Source organism: Saccoglossus kowalevskii, chromosome 22, assembly GCF_978046115.1.
Source record: "Saccoglossus kowalevskii chromosome 22, keSacKowa6.1, whole genome shotgun sequence".
NCBI lineage: Eukaryota > Metazoa > Hemichordata > Enteropneusta > Harrimaniidae > Saccoglossus > Saccoglossus kowalevskii.
The window spans coordinates 2567435-2581768 of NC_140662.1; the positions used below are offsets into that span (position 1 = coordinate 2567435).

Consider the following 14334-nt stretch of genomic DNA (forward strand, 5'->3'; position numbering starts at 1 on the left):
GTGTTATTTTGAGGCAGCTGGTAAATCGCTTTTCATGAAGTTCTCTCTTTTAGTGAAACAGTCGCTGATAAACTTGGCAATTGCTTGGACAGTTTCAGAATTTTTGTTATTGAGAAGTGCTTTCAGATTACCGGATAAGTTTTTAAACAAAGCATCTCTTTCAAATTTGTACAGGTTACAATTGAAGAGGAAGTGTTCTTCATCTTTAGATTCATTGGAGTCACAGACAGGGCATGTTCTATTTAAGATATCTATGTTGTGATATCGCCCAACTTCAATCTGAAGTATGTGGGCACTTATCCTCAGTTTAGTCATAGATGATCTGTGGATGGGATTTTTAATAATTTCAAGGTATTTTTCAAGTGCAAAATCAGTTTTCAGCTGTCTGTAGGTACGAAGTTTATTTTTGTGATTAGTGCCTTTATTGTCATTATGCATTGTTTCTGTGCAGTGTTTCTCAAACATATTTTTTAGTTTTTTTGTAGCTAATGGGATAATACTGTTTTTTTCGCAAACATCACTAATTTCTAAAAGGTTCAGTAATTTTTTTATGCCTGTGGTCCAATTACTGATGTTTTCTTTGTCCAAATTGGTGCCAAGTTTATAGGCCTCAGAGATCAGAGTGTTTTCATCCATATGTTTTATTTTCAACCAGTAATTAATCATAGGTTTGATGCTTGAGATGATAAGTGGATATCTTCCCAGTTCAAGTAAACATGCCAAGTTTGTGGCTTTACAGTTTACTTGTAGTAGGTACTTACACATTCTGTGATGTAATTTTTCTATAGGCAAGGATTGTTTAAACAAGTCTGTTGAGTGCATATTAATAATATCGCTTGCCCAGATTTCACTACAGTAGAGTAAAATATAAAGTATATATATATATTTTAAACATTTATGAACATCCCGGTATTCGCGTAAATGGTATACATTATTTGCTTGCCGAAATTTTCGCAATAGCTTATATTGTTCCCTTTTATATGAAGTGCATTTTGTATCAAACCATATTGTCCTCTAACATACCATGGATTATCTTAGCACAGACTATGTTTTCAATATCTGGAGTTTCTAGAATAGCATTTAGTTAAAGCGGGAAGGTCGTTACCTGCGCACCTTTAATTTATTGTTGCCTCTGAGCAGATAAGTTGCCAGTAAGAAATTGCACGGTTTTTAGCCCAGACACATTTTTTCAGAGTACCGACTTAATCCGAGTCAGGGATTTGAACTTTTTCATTGTCTGCTGCAGAATTACAAAGTGAAAAAAAGTGTACTTGTCCCATTGTTTGTGATATAAGTGTAGTCTCCTATACCTGTATCACTCCCCAATCAACTGTTTAGCATATAAATAATAAAAGTACAGCAGAGATTTGTAAGTGAACTTTCAACTTTATCTGGTACTTTTCTATTCTTTTCTGGCTACTATTTTATTGTCTTTTTAACCTGGTTTCCAGTGTTTGTCTTGTTTTTATGATATTTCACTCTGGCTTTTTCAAGACATTGTATCCTTAGTTGACATAAATTTATTAAATTTACTTCTTTGATGAGCTTTGGAACCAATAGTAACAATTAATTCAGGCAGTAGGTACATATTTCTCAGTCATAGACTGCTGGTAATGATGAAACATATCATGAATCATGAAGTCAGCAGCTACCAGGGGCTGAAATGAACACTGATCCATTTGAGTGTACCAAATTGCATTGTAGGAATACAAGTAGAATGACATTTATGTATGATATATTGAAACAATGACAACACAATAAACACTTAGAATGATATTAAAGCTTTATTGACATTGTCAGTAACCATTGATGTATATATTAATATATCAATTATACAATGTAATCGAGAAATGTTCTCTGTGAATAGTGTTACAATATTCAAATCAAAGGTTATATTTGGTTTTATAAAAATATCATATGATACTAATATGTGATTACCCAATTAAAATACTAGTGATATGCAAATGAGAAGAATTGCATGTTTTAATTTGGAGAAGAAAATTTTGTACTGATCAGTTTTTGGATGAAGTCCTTAAATCAGCCAAAGTTTAAAGTGTCAAAGTTCACCGATGGTGACATAGATATATCTTTCTATCATAATGTTTTTGTTTTTTTTAATATCCAAATAGCTCCAGTGATGAAGTAATTGGCAATCCTATAATTTGCATACAAATATTTTTGGTTTTACATCATGGTATATATGATTTACATATAAATAAATACAGTTCTGGAAGATTATCTGTATAATCATGCTTGATATACAGCTTTGAACAGACTGGTGCAGAGGTCAAATTATAAATCTCTGTTTTCAGACTTTGTCCGAACATGCATGAATAATAATCTGTTTTTGGTCTAGAATTTTATCTAGCTAGTCATGACAATTAAGTGAAATTCAGATTATAAAAATATATGCAGACATTCAATCAAAGTTATATATATCTTTACACATTTAAAAATAATATTTACATTTTTTGTGTAATAAATTGTTTACATTTAATATATATAATGTGCTCAAAAATAGGTTTTAGTTTTCATGCAATGAATTATAAGTAAATATAATAGTATCAAAATAATCAATTTGTAAACAAATCTTGCAGATAAGTGGCAATAAAATGAATTGGTGGTTTGTTTTGACAGCAATAACTGATGCAGTGACAATGTACACAGTCAATACAGGTACAATACTTGCATGCATTTCATGGTTTGAGCCATAGACTAATAAAAAAAAACATAATATTAAATTACTATAACAATTTAAAAATAATACAAAATGGGATAGACATATTAACCCACAAAGCTATCAATTTAAAAGATATAAAATTGATCAAATTGATGAAAAATGGACAATTTAGATTGGGAAAAACAAAAGCAACAATTCATTACACCATAGAGTGTGCTCTACAGCATGCACATAATTTGGCACATGTAAATGCTTTTCTGTGGGTCACATTACTACTGTATTTAGAATTATATTAATTATAAATATAATAGTAATCACTAAACTAAAAATTACTGTACAGATGAAACAGGCTTCTTTCCTTTCACTAATCAAAAAAAGCAGCTGTACATTATACAAGTCTCTACTGAATGAAATCATCATTACACGATAAACACAATACAATGTAGCATTTATGGTTTATAAAGTGTTACATTTACCAATATACATTACAATTTGGCACTTTCACGAATAATTATTCATATATTATAAAATGGAAGATTATATCAATATAAAAACATTCTGTAATAAAAACAATCTGCAGCTTATTTCTCACTAGTTTCTCAAAATTTGCAAAATAAAAATATATTGTTTAGATTCTATGGGCTAGTGCATATACTTTCATAGCATGTAGCTTTCTCGACAAAGCAGGCATACCAATTAAATGCAAATATCTTATCAACTCATCACCATTGGCTGCCTTGCCTTTTACAGAACGCCACATCAATAATGCATTGAATATCATCTCTTTGCGGTTGTCTCTGTATTGACGCTGGATAATCCTGATGTGATCATAAGTGAAATGCATCGCACGCATCAGATGAGGAAGTTCACGCTCCATCATGTTGATAGCAACGCAGCCAAACATCTTCATTAGTAAGGCCTCTGTGAAATAACAATCCAGAAATAAAATATATATTAGAAAAAATACAAACAAACAGACACATAATTTTTTTTTCAAAGCAAAAGAAAAATGAAAATTCAAATTAGGCCATAATACAATTATTTTGTTTCTAATCCAAGAGTATTAAAAAATAGTGCAGTGATTCACATTCAATGTGAAATAATTTTAGTTTGGACTATAAAAATGTTACCAGACTCAAAACCAGTTTTTATTTGACCTTATACAAGGGTTACCTATCAGTTTACCCATCATGCATTTCAACATAGTTTATCCTCAAATCATTTTACATGATAATTTACTATATTCTCACCTTCACGTTCTTCTGCTCTCTGCATGAAATATGCAATAGGTTGTAATATTCCACCATCACATACATCCTTTGGAGGGTGCATCAAAGGATTAAACTCTAATCTTAAATCAGCAATATTGATGAGATTATCAAATCGCACTGGTAACTTCATCAGCTGATTGGACTCCAGATGCAATGATGTTAGATTCTGTAGCATACATAAGCTCTCTGGCAGGTGAGTGATGTTGTTACAGCATACTGATAACTTCTGTAGCTTAGCCAAAGCACCAATCATCACTGGTAAAGTTTCCAATGCATTATTGTCCACATATAATTCTTCCAAATTCACCAACTCTGCAATGCATTCTGGGAGAAGTCGTACTTTACATCCAAATTTCTGATCAAAATGCAGAGTCTTCAGATTTGAAATGACACATAGTTCATTTGGAAAATGTGGGAACTTGTTATCAGATAAATGCATCTCTTGTAAGGATTTCAAGTGATGTAGCTCCGTTGATTCCTCCACAGATACCATCCCATTGCCACATAGATGAAGTTTCTCTAGACTATGCAATCTACATACCACAGCTGGAAATACTTCAAACTTATTCTGATTAAGAAATAATTCTTTCAAGTTTACCAACTTTTTAATTTCAGTTGGTAATTCTCGCAAGTCATTTCCACTAACATCTAGAGTTTTTAGCGATTCTAAACGACAAATTCCAAGCGGGAATGTCTGGATTTTATTATTACTAAGAGTAAGGTGCTGCAAGTGAGACATATTCTCTATTTCTGCAGGAATATGTGTGATGTCATTATCGTCAATATTTAGAACCTGTACCTCAGCCAATGAGCATAGACCTAAAGGGAAGTGATCTAATTGGTTGTTGTCCAGGGTCAAGTGACTAAGGCGTTTCATATTGGTAATCTCAATGGGTAATGTCTTCATAGCATTTCCACCCAAAAACAATATTTCCACATCAGAAAGCAAACATACATCATCCGGCACACTCTCTAGACAGTTATTACTGAAATAGATCTCTTTTAGTGCTAATAAATTACATACCAAATCAGGTAACTCTTTTAATTTATTCCCATCTACACCTAACAATTCTAAATTAGGTAATTGACAGATCTCGTCTGGTAATCTCTCTAAAGCATTATTGTTTAATCCTAGTATACGCAGTTTAGTAAGCTTAATTATCTCACAAGATATATCCTGTATCTTGTTATTAGACAAGTTGAGTTCCTCTAAGTTTGGTATCCAATAGATCTGTATAGGCAGGTATTGTATCTGGTTATCACTTAACTGCAAATCACACAGTTCAATCCAATTTTCAATCACTGATGGCAATGTCTGAAGATTATTTCCCGATAACCCTAATTTAATCAACTGTTCTAAATAACAGATTGACTTTGGAATACAACCAAGACTATTGTTATTCAACCCTAGATTGGTTAACTGTTTCATTAGACTTATTTCACTTGGCAAGCTAGTTAACTGATTACTACTTAGTCCTAGCACTGTTAGTTCACTCAACTTTCCCATTTCCTTAGGTATAGATTCAAGCTTATTATGATTTAGATAAAGTTGTTTTAATTTTTCTAATTGCCCTATCTCCTTTGGAATTGATGTTAATTCATTATAACTTAACTCTAACACCTCTAACTTGGTTAAACTACCAATATCTTTGGGTAAGCTCTCAATATTATTATTTTGAATCATAAGAACTTCTAAGTTGACTAAGTTACTGATCTCAGGGGGGATATAAGTGATATTATTATTGCTAATAAACAGACACTGTAACTGTTCTAAGTTGAAAACTTGTTTGGGTATTCTATGAAGACATTGGCCACTAAGATTAACACAATATTTGCCATTACTACTTTTAATCATATTCACCTCAGGCTCTAAATTAATTTCTATCATTTCTTTCATTATTGAATCATCATAATCTACACTAAAATTATCATTTTCTATCACATTATCATTTACTATATCTGGGTCATATTGCGTGCTGCTAGACACAGTATGAATTTCTGGATTCTCATCTATTTGAGAATTGTCAGTTCCTCTGTCATTCTTTTCAGGATCGTCATCTTTGCTGTTGTCAATAGCAACATCATCTGCAATGTTGTCATCAATATCAGATGTTGTCTCGTCTACTTCCTCAATATCATTCAGTGTTTCATGTTCAGATGCTGCATCTATTTCTATTGTAGGTATTAAGTATTTGTTCATACTCATAGTTCATTCCACATCACGTACAGTCCTCTGTAAACCAAATGACATCAAACTATTATTCTATGCAGGCACAATTCTAGTGGTTAACTTCATTTAATCATACATTGGATTTTCACTCTCAAATTAATTTTTTTTATTTGTAATTATTTTTTATCGCAAAAAAAACATTGAGTTTGTTTTAAAATAGGCTTCACAAAATGTGTATAGCAAATGTACTGGTTATGTTACTTATGATATATAAATATATAGGCATTTAATAAAATCATACATTTATGCAAACTAGTTATAATTTTAAGTTTACATGACTATTTGACAACTAGAACACTAGACAATTCACCCATTTAAATCCAGGTTAATGCCAATCGGAATTCAATAATTTGCCAATATTTTATTCACATATACCAGACAACATTATTCACATTTTCTTCAATTCTTTTACCTTATGTACTCATTATTTTTTTCTTCACCCTCATAAATGTTGGTATTTTATATTGTAACCCTTAAACATCAATGTTATGTTACTTTGCACACCAAAGTCAACTTTCTGCTTCTTTCACATAAAATGAACTGCCACAATTTTTTTTTAAATTTTGATCAACCCCTTTAGCTGATGGAAAATTAAAATGATATGAACCAAAATTAACAAAGGAACAATAGAAACATAACTTAAATGTAAAAAATTAGGATGTCAAAAATACAATATATGGTTTAGGGTCCCCACTGGTTTCCCTCTATGCATAACATCTGTATTAGAACAATAGAAAGCTAACTCAATTCTTTTTTTAACAATTGAGAACAAAAATTCAATACATTTATATGTATACATGCTCTAATAGAAACTCTCTCCATTGTACAGTTTTAATAGCATTCGCTGCTTCTAATCCGGATTTTACAAAGTATGCACTATCCATGTATTCATTATTATCACAGAGGGGATTCATTAATGAAATATAATTCATCTTTTCTTACATAGAGAATTTAAACATCAGTCATTATTTATCAGGTTGCTTCAAATATTATATTTTCTTTCAAGCTTGGATGGATGAAATGATGTATTTTTAATATTATGAGGTTATTACGAGAATAAAAGTATGCACGAAAACAGTACAGCTAGAGTATCGACCGCCGCGTAGGGTAGCCATGTTTGTTTTATTATTAGAGGACACTTACATGCGTAATCATTCCATATTTTGAATTCGCATTTCCTTATATGGTAGGATGAAAATACCCTGTTACACTGTAACAATGTATAACAATGTTTGATATGGTCATGTTGATTGGATTATCATTTATCAGCACACTGCCAGTATTCGTATAAAGAAAAAATAATATGCATGTGCAGTGATTGTTATTGTCCATATCAAAATAATCAACTCATTTGCATATGTAATTGACAATAACTTCCATACTCATTACATTTATTATTACATGTGCTTGCTGTCTTCATAGAAATCCACAAGGAAATCAGATGAAAAAATGTTTTTTGTTGTTGATTGGCACATTTTGATGATCCAGCATAATAAGAAAATGCTTTGGGCTTAAGTATACTTCTATTGCAAATATGGTATCATTAATTTTTTCCATTTTTTGATTTAAACAAGCACAATATTAGTTTATTATTTAAATCGGGGCACAGCACAAGTTGTATTCATAGGACAACAGGCAAGGCCTGGCAACAAACAAGAATACACTTAACTGACTTTGGATTGTGGACTTTGAAAAAGTACAAAAATGTAAAAAGGAGTCGCTGGTAGATACAGGTTAGAAAGGTTAGAACACAATAACACAATTAAAAAAACAAACATGTTGTGACCCCCAGAATCAGGCACATCATTGGTTACCTAGATATAGTCTACCAAGCACACTCTGGTGGACATGAATGTTTTGTCAAATAATAGATAAGTTAATTACATGTATTTGTAATGATACCATGGCAACCATGGCAAACAACAGCAACCATCTTATGTGTATGAAAACCTGTCAACCATTGAAATGTATTTTATATTTAGAAAACTATTTAAACAATGTCTAAAGTTAAATAAAATGACTACAGTGTGGCAGACACTAGTAACTCAGTTTATAAATGTATTTATAAATATTTGTAAATATTAGCTTACAACCTTTCATTTAAATATATATGCAATAGTGAACATTGTCAACTCATGCACACGTTTCACACACATGCCCCCATATAAACAAAACTGAAAAGTTTATGTCAATACAAACAACAAACCATTATTGACAAAACTAACATCTATATTAAAACAGCAATTCCTTGAATGATTTTCATTGTCTTGTTTGATAAACATTCTGAAATTATATCTCTATATCTTTACCGACCTAAAATGTACTACCAGTATTTGTTCACAGTAGTAATAAGGAAGAAATGTCTGTGCCTGCATTCTTATTTTAATGAAAGCGTCATATTTATAACATCCACACTTTTAAGTTGTGCTCTGTACAATAAAGTTAAGGAAAGTCTGTTATAAACTCAAATGTCAGACACACACTGTATCTGAGAATATAACATAGGCTGTTATGACACATTCTAATTTATGCATGAGTACTTCATACTATAAACATCCAATCATAAATTTCAAATGACCATTAAAAACAACTTAGCCAATTACAATATCTCAGAAGATGAATACCGCTAGCATAGAATTCCACAATGTGGCATTTAACCCATCACGTCAATTTCCAAGCTACCGGAAAATGAACGTTAAACAATTTAAATAATGATACTTCTATTAGTATTTAAAATGTATCTATGAATACTTAAGGTGAAACATTTTGAATACATTTGATTAGATCTCATAGGCAAGTTTATAACTTTTGTCAGAGTACAATCTTAAATTGAAGGTAAGACATTTTGGCCAGTAATAGGAAGGTATTTGCTTAATAGTATTAATTATTCATATCATAAAGGTCTATTGGGGGTGTCACAAAGACAGGGTGTCATCACATTAATTGCCAAAAAAGGTAAAGATAAAACATATATTTCAAATTATCAGCCAATATCTTTAATCAATATACCGGTAGATGTTAAAATTGCATCCAAAGCTATTGCAAAGCGTATGCTTAATGTCTTGCCTTCCATAATTCATCCAGACCAATGTGCATCTGCAAAAGGGCGCTACATCGGGACGCTATACAAACAGTTCTTGATCTTATGTGGTACTCTAAACAGAATGATATGTCAGGTGTTCTAGTGTCTCTAGATTTTCACAAAGCATTTGATTCGGTCTACCATAGGTTTATTATTGAAGTCTTAAAGAGTTTTAACTTTGGTGAATCATTTATAAATTGGGTGAAAATGTTTTATAAAGATGTTACTGCTTGTGTCATGAACCATGGTATCTCAACTGGTTATTTTGAAGTGGGTAGAGGAGTTCGACAAGGAGACCCCTTATCTCTTTATCTATTCATTGTAGCTATTGAATTGTTAGCAATTGCAATTAGAAACAACCAGTCTATTGAAGGTTTTATTATTTTTCAGAAATGTATTAAACTGGCAATGTATGCAGATGACATTACATGTTTTATCAAACCAACATCAATTAAAGTTTTGTTTCAAATAACTAAAAATTTTAAATGTTGTTCAGGTTTGGGGTTAAAACCAAGATAAAACAGAATTATTGTTGCTGGATTATGGGCACAAGCCAAAGAAAAAACCTGAATTTGTTTTAAACTGGTCTGATGGTATAAAAATACTGGGCATTTATGTAACCTATAATGAAAAAAGTTCTTTGAAGAAAATTTCAAAAATAAATTAACAAAACTGAAACAAATATGTAATCTGTGGTCTCAAAGATCACTCTCAATTATTGGTAAGATTCAAATTTTGAAAACATTCGGCCTTTCACAGTTTCTTTTTATAGCAACAATGATTCATACATCAAAACTAGTTATCAAAGAGATAAAACAGATTATATTTAAATTTATTTGGAACGGGAGAGACAAAGTTAAAAGGAATACATTGATCTCCAGTATTGAAAATGAAGTTGACTCTTTCATAAAGGCACAAAAAATAAAATGGGTTAAAAAATTTATCTCTGGTGGTCTTGCTGGATGGCAAACTATCAGGAATAGGGTTTTAAGGGGTTTTGGGAGTAATATTATTTTTTTGTGTAACATTGAGATTAAAGAGTTGATAAACAAGGTCCCACTTTTCTATTATGATATTTTAACAAGATTGGTCAAAAATTACCCATATAATTCCTGAAACGGTACATCAAATTGATAGCCAGATACTTTGGAATAATAAATTTTTAAAGATTGCTAACCACTCAGTGTATTTTCGGGGATTGGCAAACAAAAATATTAATAGGATTGGGGATTTAATTGACACCAATGGAAACTTTTACAATTGGGGTTTTTGGAATACTAAAGGTATTTCTCAAGTAGAATTTTTCCAAATTCAGGGCATAATAGATGCTATTCCAAGGGAATGGAAAAGTATAATTCATAGAAACAGACATACAAAGGTTGATTATGGTAAAAGGATTTATTGCAAGTCCTCCTATATAGATATTAATTCAACTACAAGTAAACAAATTTATAAATTGTTATGCAGAGATATTGTTGAGACTCCAACCATTGTCAGCCGATTTCAAGAACTGTATGGTGTATCCTCGGAAATGAGTAATGTGATATTTTCACTTCCTTTTCAGACAACTATAGCTTCAGCCTTGAGAGCTTTTCAGTTTCAAATTTTACATAGATACCTACCTGTTAATGCAAAATTATTTGAATGGAGCCTTGTAAATTCTCCTTTGTGTTCACTCTGCCAATTGTATAATGAAACAATTGAACATCTTTTAGTTGACTGTCACCATGTTCAAAAATTATGGAATGCATTGCAGGCAGGGTGTAGTATTATTCAACAAGTAGAGTGTAATAAAGTAAATATAATTTTAGGTATTTTAAATGATGACAATCTAATTTTGAACCATTTTATTTTACTGTTCAAAAAGTATATTTATAGCTGTAGAAGAAATGCTACAATCCCTTCTGCAATTGCCATTAAATCACTAGTCCTAGAAAAATAGAGTTGGAAATAGCCCTATATAAAGGAAAGGCACAATATCACTATCGTAAATGGGAGCTCTTAAATAATTGGTTGGCTTAATACAAGTAAATTAATCTTGTTTTTGTTTTTGTCTTACCACCGTATACCAGACAGCGTTTGTCATGTACATTTTTTTTCCAGGGGGGATTTTGTCATCTGCTCTGTATATTTTTCTTTATTGCGGAATAAAAAAAAAATTATTAATAAAAATAAAAAATCTTAAATTGAAGGTACATTACCCGAGAGTGTCAATGAAATTACCCAAATTGGTGTAAGGGATGGGAGGGGGGGAGGGGAGGGGTAGCCTTGCCCCACTATCTATTATTTTTCTTCATGCTAGAAAGACTGTCTGGCACATGCATTTGAGCTAGTTTCTCTGGGAATATGTTCAGAAAGTATTATTGCATATATACATGTAGTGACCAAGAAAGACAATTAATCACTTGAACATCAGAGCGTGGAATACATTAACAGAGTTCACTGATAACTGCTGTAATTTTGTTGTTTATTCAAAGTTACATGATAAAGTCTAAAAATTTTCTACCATATTTCAGTTTGTACATTTTCGGATTATAGAACGTTTGGCAACAATAAATAGAATCGAGAAAATGATGTACTGTAGTCTTATTGACACTTTCAAATTTGAAAAATGTGTGTCATATGAATTTGAAAAATGTGTGCCACATGAATTTGAAAAATGTGTGCCACATGAATTTGAAAAATGTGTGTCATATGTGTCATTTTAGAACCCATCCCTTCAAAATGTGTCTTTATTTTAGTGGAAATTAGTTTGTTTCAAATTTGCACTCACCCTCAGTTTTTAATGGTCCAACCCTGAGTATAAGTCAGCTGACAGGTACATGTTAAATTTGTAGGGGTAGGGAATGCACAACTTTTGGCAATAGTGACAGACTACATTGTTGGTGCAACATATCTTCCCTACCTCTTTTGCATAAGTGTATACACATGTAACTCCATTGTATAAATCCTCAAGTCTGGTTTTCACCCCTTCATCCATCCTGCCACCCCTTAACAAATTTAGCATGTACCAATAGTATGACCCAATGGGTGTGACTGACCTTACACTACTGGTAATTTTATATAACACACTGCCATTACTAGTATATACACAATGCATGCCAAGTTAATGGAGTAACAATAGTGCTATTGTTTAAGACCGGCTATCAACAGTTACTAACAACATTGCAAACTGTGATAACATTTACAGTCTCCAAATCCTAGCAGACAGTGCACAAAAACCAATTCCTTGTGAACAAAGTGTTAAATTCATGTTCAACTGTCTGCCAATCTTTCATAAAGTTGATCTGTACAATATAATCACTTAATTCCTTTGCAAAAAAATGCTTAAAAATTGTGAAAAAAAAAATTGTGAGTGGATGGTCACACAGTGAGGTAATTGTCGTGAATACAATAGAGGGTGTGAGAGAGGTTTATGTGCCATACTGGGTGGGCGAGAATTCTTTCGTTCAATCTTTTTGATCAGTGCTACTTTTTGGCATTCAAGCTCACTGTTGGACTGACAAAGTATTTATCTAAACTATCTACAGTACTTCTCAAACTAAAATGATGCATTTTTTCAAAATGATGTAAAACTTATTTTATATGGTACAAAATTTACAAAATAATGGATTGGAAGAGAGTACAGAACCAACAAATTGGTGTCATGCAAAGACATTTAATATGTTTATTCATGAAGGACGTACAGTGGACAGTAGGTTCTAAACAGAGTTATTCAAGATATTGATGTCAATGCAATTGATGGGAACACTTATTGTTATGTGATTCTATTTTACCATTATTGTGTGTCCTAACAACAAGCACTCTTTTTATATGCAAACACATAACATGATAAATAAAACTTGCATGTTACAGACGGGGGGGGGGGGGACGGGGGGGTTAAGGTAAAACCCATATTATTCAACCCAGAGGTCTTCTGTTTTTATATTCATCATGTGAAAGTCACATAGTGAAAGAAATTCGAAAGATTTGAGAATGTTTATAAACATGTTATTAATAGCTTGCTTCAGACTACTACAAGTTTTTTTTCTTCAAAAAAAGCATAAACTAATAGGGTTTAATATGCACATATATTTAGTTGAATAATATGGTACAAGGAGCTATCAAGTTTTAAATATGTTTGTAAAAAAATCTTTGATCGGGTAAGCGGTACAAAGGTAGTCTTTTGGGGACGGGATTTCTCTACATGGCGATACATATTACGACCTTCCTAACTTGTCTTATTATTATGCCAAGCACGTTACGTACAGTGGAAGATAGTGCCAAGCTCAGTGTGTATCTCGAGCCGCTACGTCGTGTCGTGTGAAAAACAACGTCCGTTCCTCAATCACATTAACATTTAGATATAACAGGCATCCATGACACGGTTTGATCTACAATGCTACTAATACATGTGCCATTAACCTGGTTAAAGCAATATTCGACAGTCAATTAGTCTGAGCAGTGGAAACGACTTAACGCGACGCCGGCAAGAGGAAACCACCTGTAGCGTTTACAATCACTTACCGATATATCGACGCAATGGCTCAGAAAAACACTCCGGATATGGCTCGTATACAGTCGTGAACAGCACAGTGCTAAGACGTATTCACATAAATTTACTGAGTTTCTGTAGTTATGTGCTACTGTTGTTGTTGCGTCGAATACTCCAAGCCTGTTCAGGTTTCTCGGTGGTTGCCGGGCGATCAACAATGACGTCATTCATGGCTTTCACAGTCACCGATTCGTTGCACCATGGTCGCTGCCTAAGGCCATTGTATCTCGCATTCATCGGGATTTAGCCACGCTTTCAGTGTGACCAGGGGCACGAAAAGGAAGCTAAACAAATTAAAGCATACAACCAGGGAGATGGTATTACAACCATAGATTGTATTACATGTAGCGAATTCTCCCTATTCAAACTTTTATGGATATGCAAGTTTGGCACCGAGTACGGTAAATCTGGGTTCACGTTAGGGACAAATCCGTTACATCAATATGTGAGTCGTAATATTCACTTGGAAAAAGTTGATACACATTATTATCGCTTGCCAATACTTCAAGTAAAGAATGACCTTTTTGACTTATTGGA

General features: G+C 32.4%; 1 protein-coding gene across 1 annotated transcript; it reads right to left on the reverse strand.

Moving 5' to 3' along the window:
* Positions 1-1765: 1765 nt before the first annotated feature.
* LOC100378821 (uncharacterized) lies at positions 1766-13977 on the reverse strand. Its single transcript, XM_006817767.3, has 3 exons — positions 13770-13977; positions 3931-6184; positions 1766-3601 (listed from the first exon to the last, which is right to left on the reverse strand). The coding sequence occupies exons 2-3, from the start codon at positions 6155-6157 to the stop codon at positions 3309-3311; spliced, it is 2520 nt and encodes an 839-aa protein (XP_006817830.3). The 5' UTR covers positions 6158-6184; positions 13770-13977; the 3' UTR covers positions 1766-3308.
* Between the last annotated feature and the right edge of the window lie 357 nt (positions 13978-14334).

Bases quoted from the DNA above. Each gene is read 5' to 3' on its own strand.
- LOC100378821 (XM_006817767.3), bottom strand. From the start codon at position 6,157: ATGAGTATGAACAAATACTTAATACCTACAATAGAAATAGATGCAGCA. The intron at 3,602-3,930 runs GTGAGAATATAG...GTTATTTCACAG, and splicing joins GAGAGCAGAAGAACGTGAAG to AGGCCTTACTAATGAAGATG.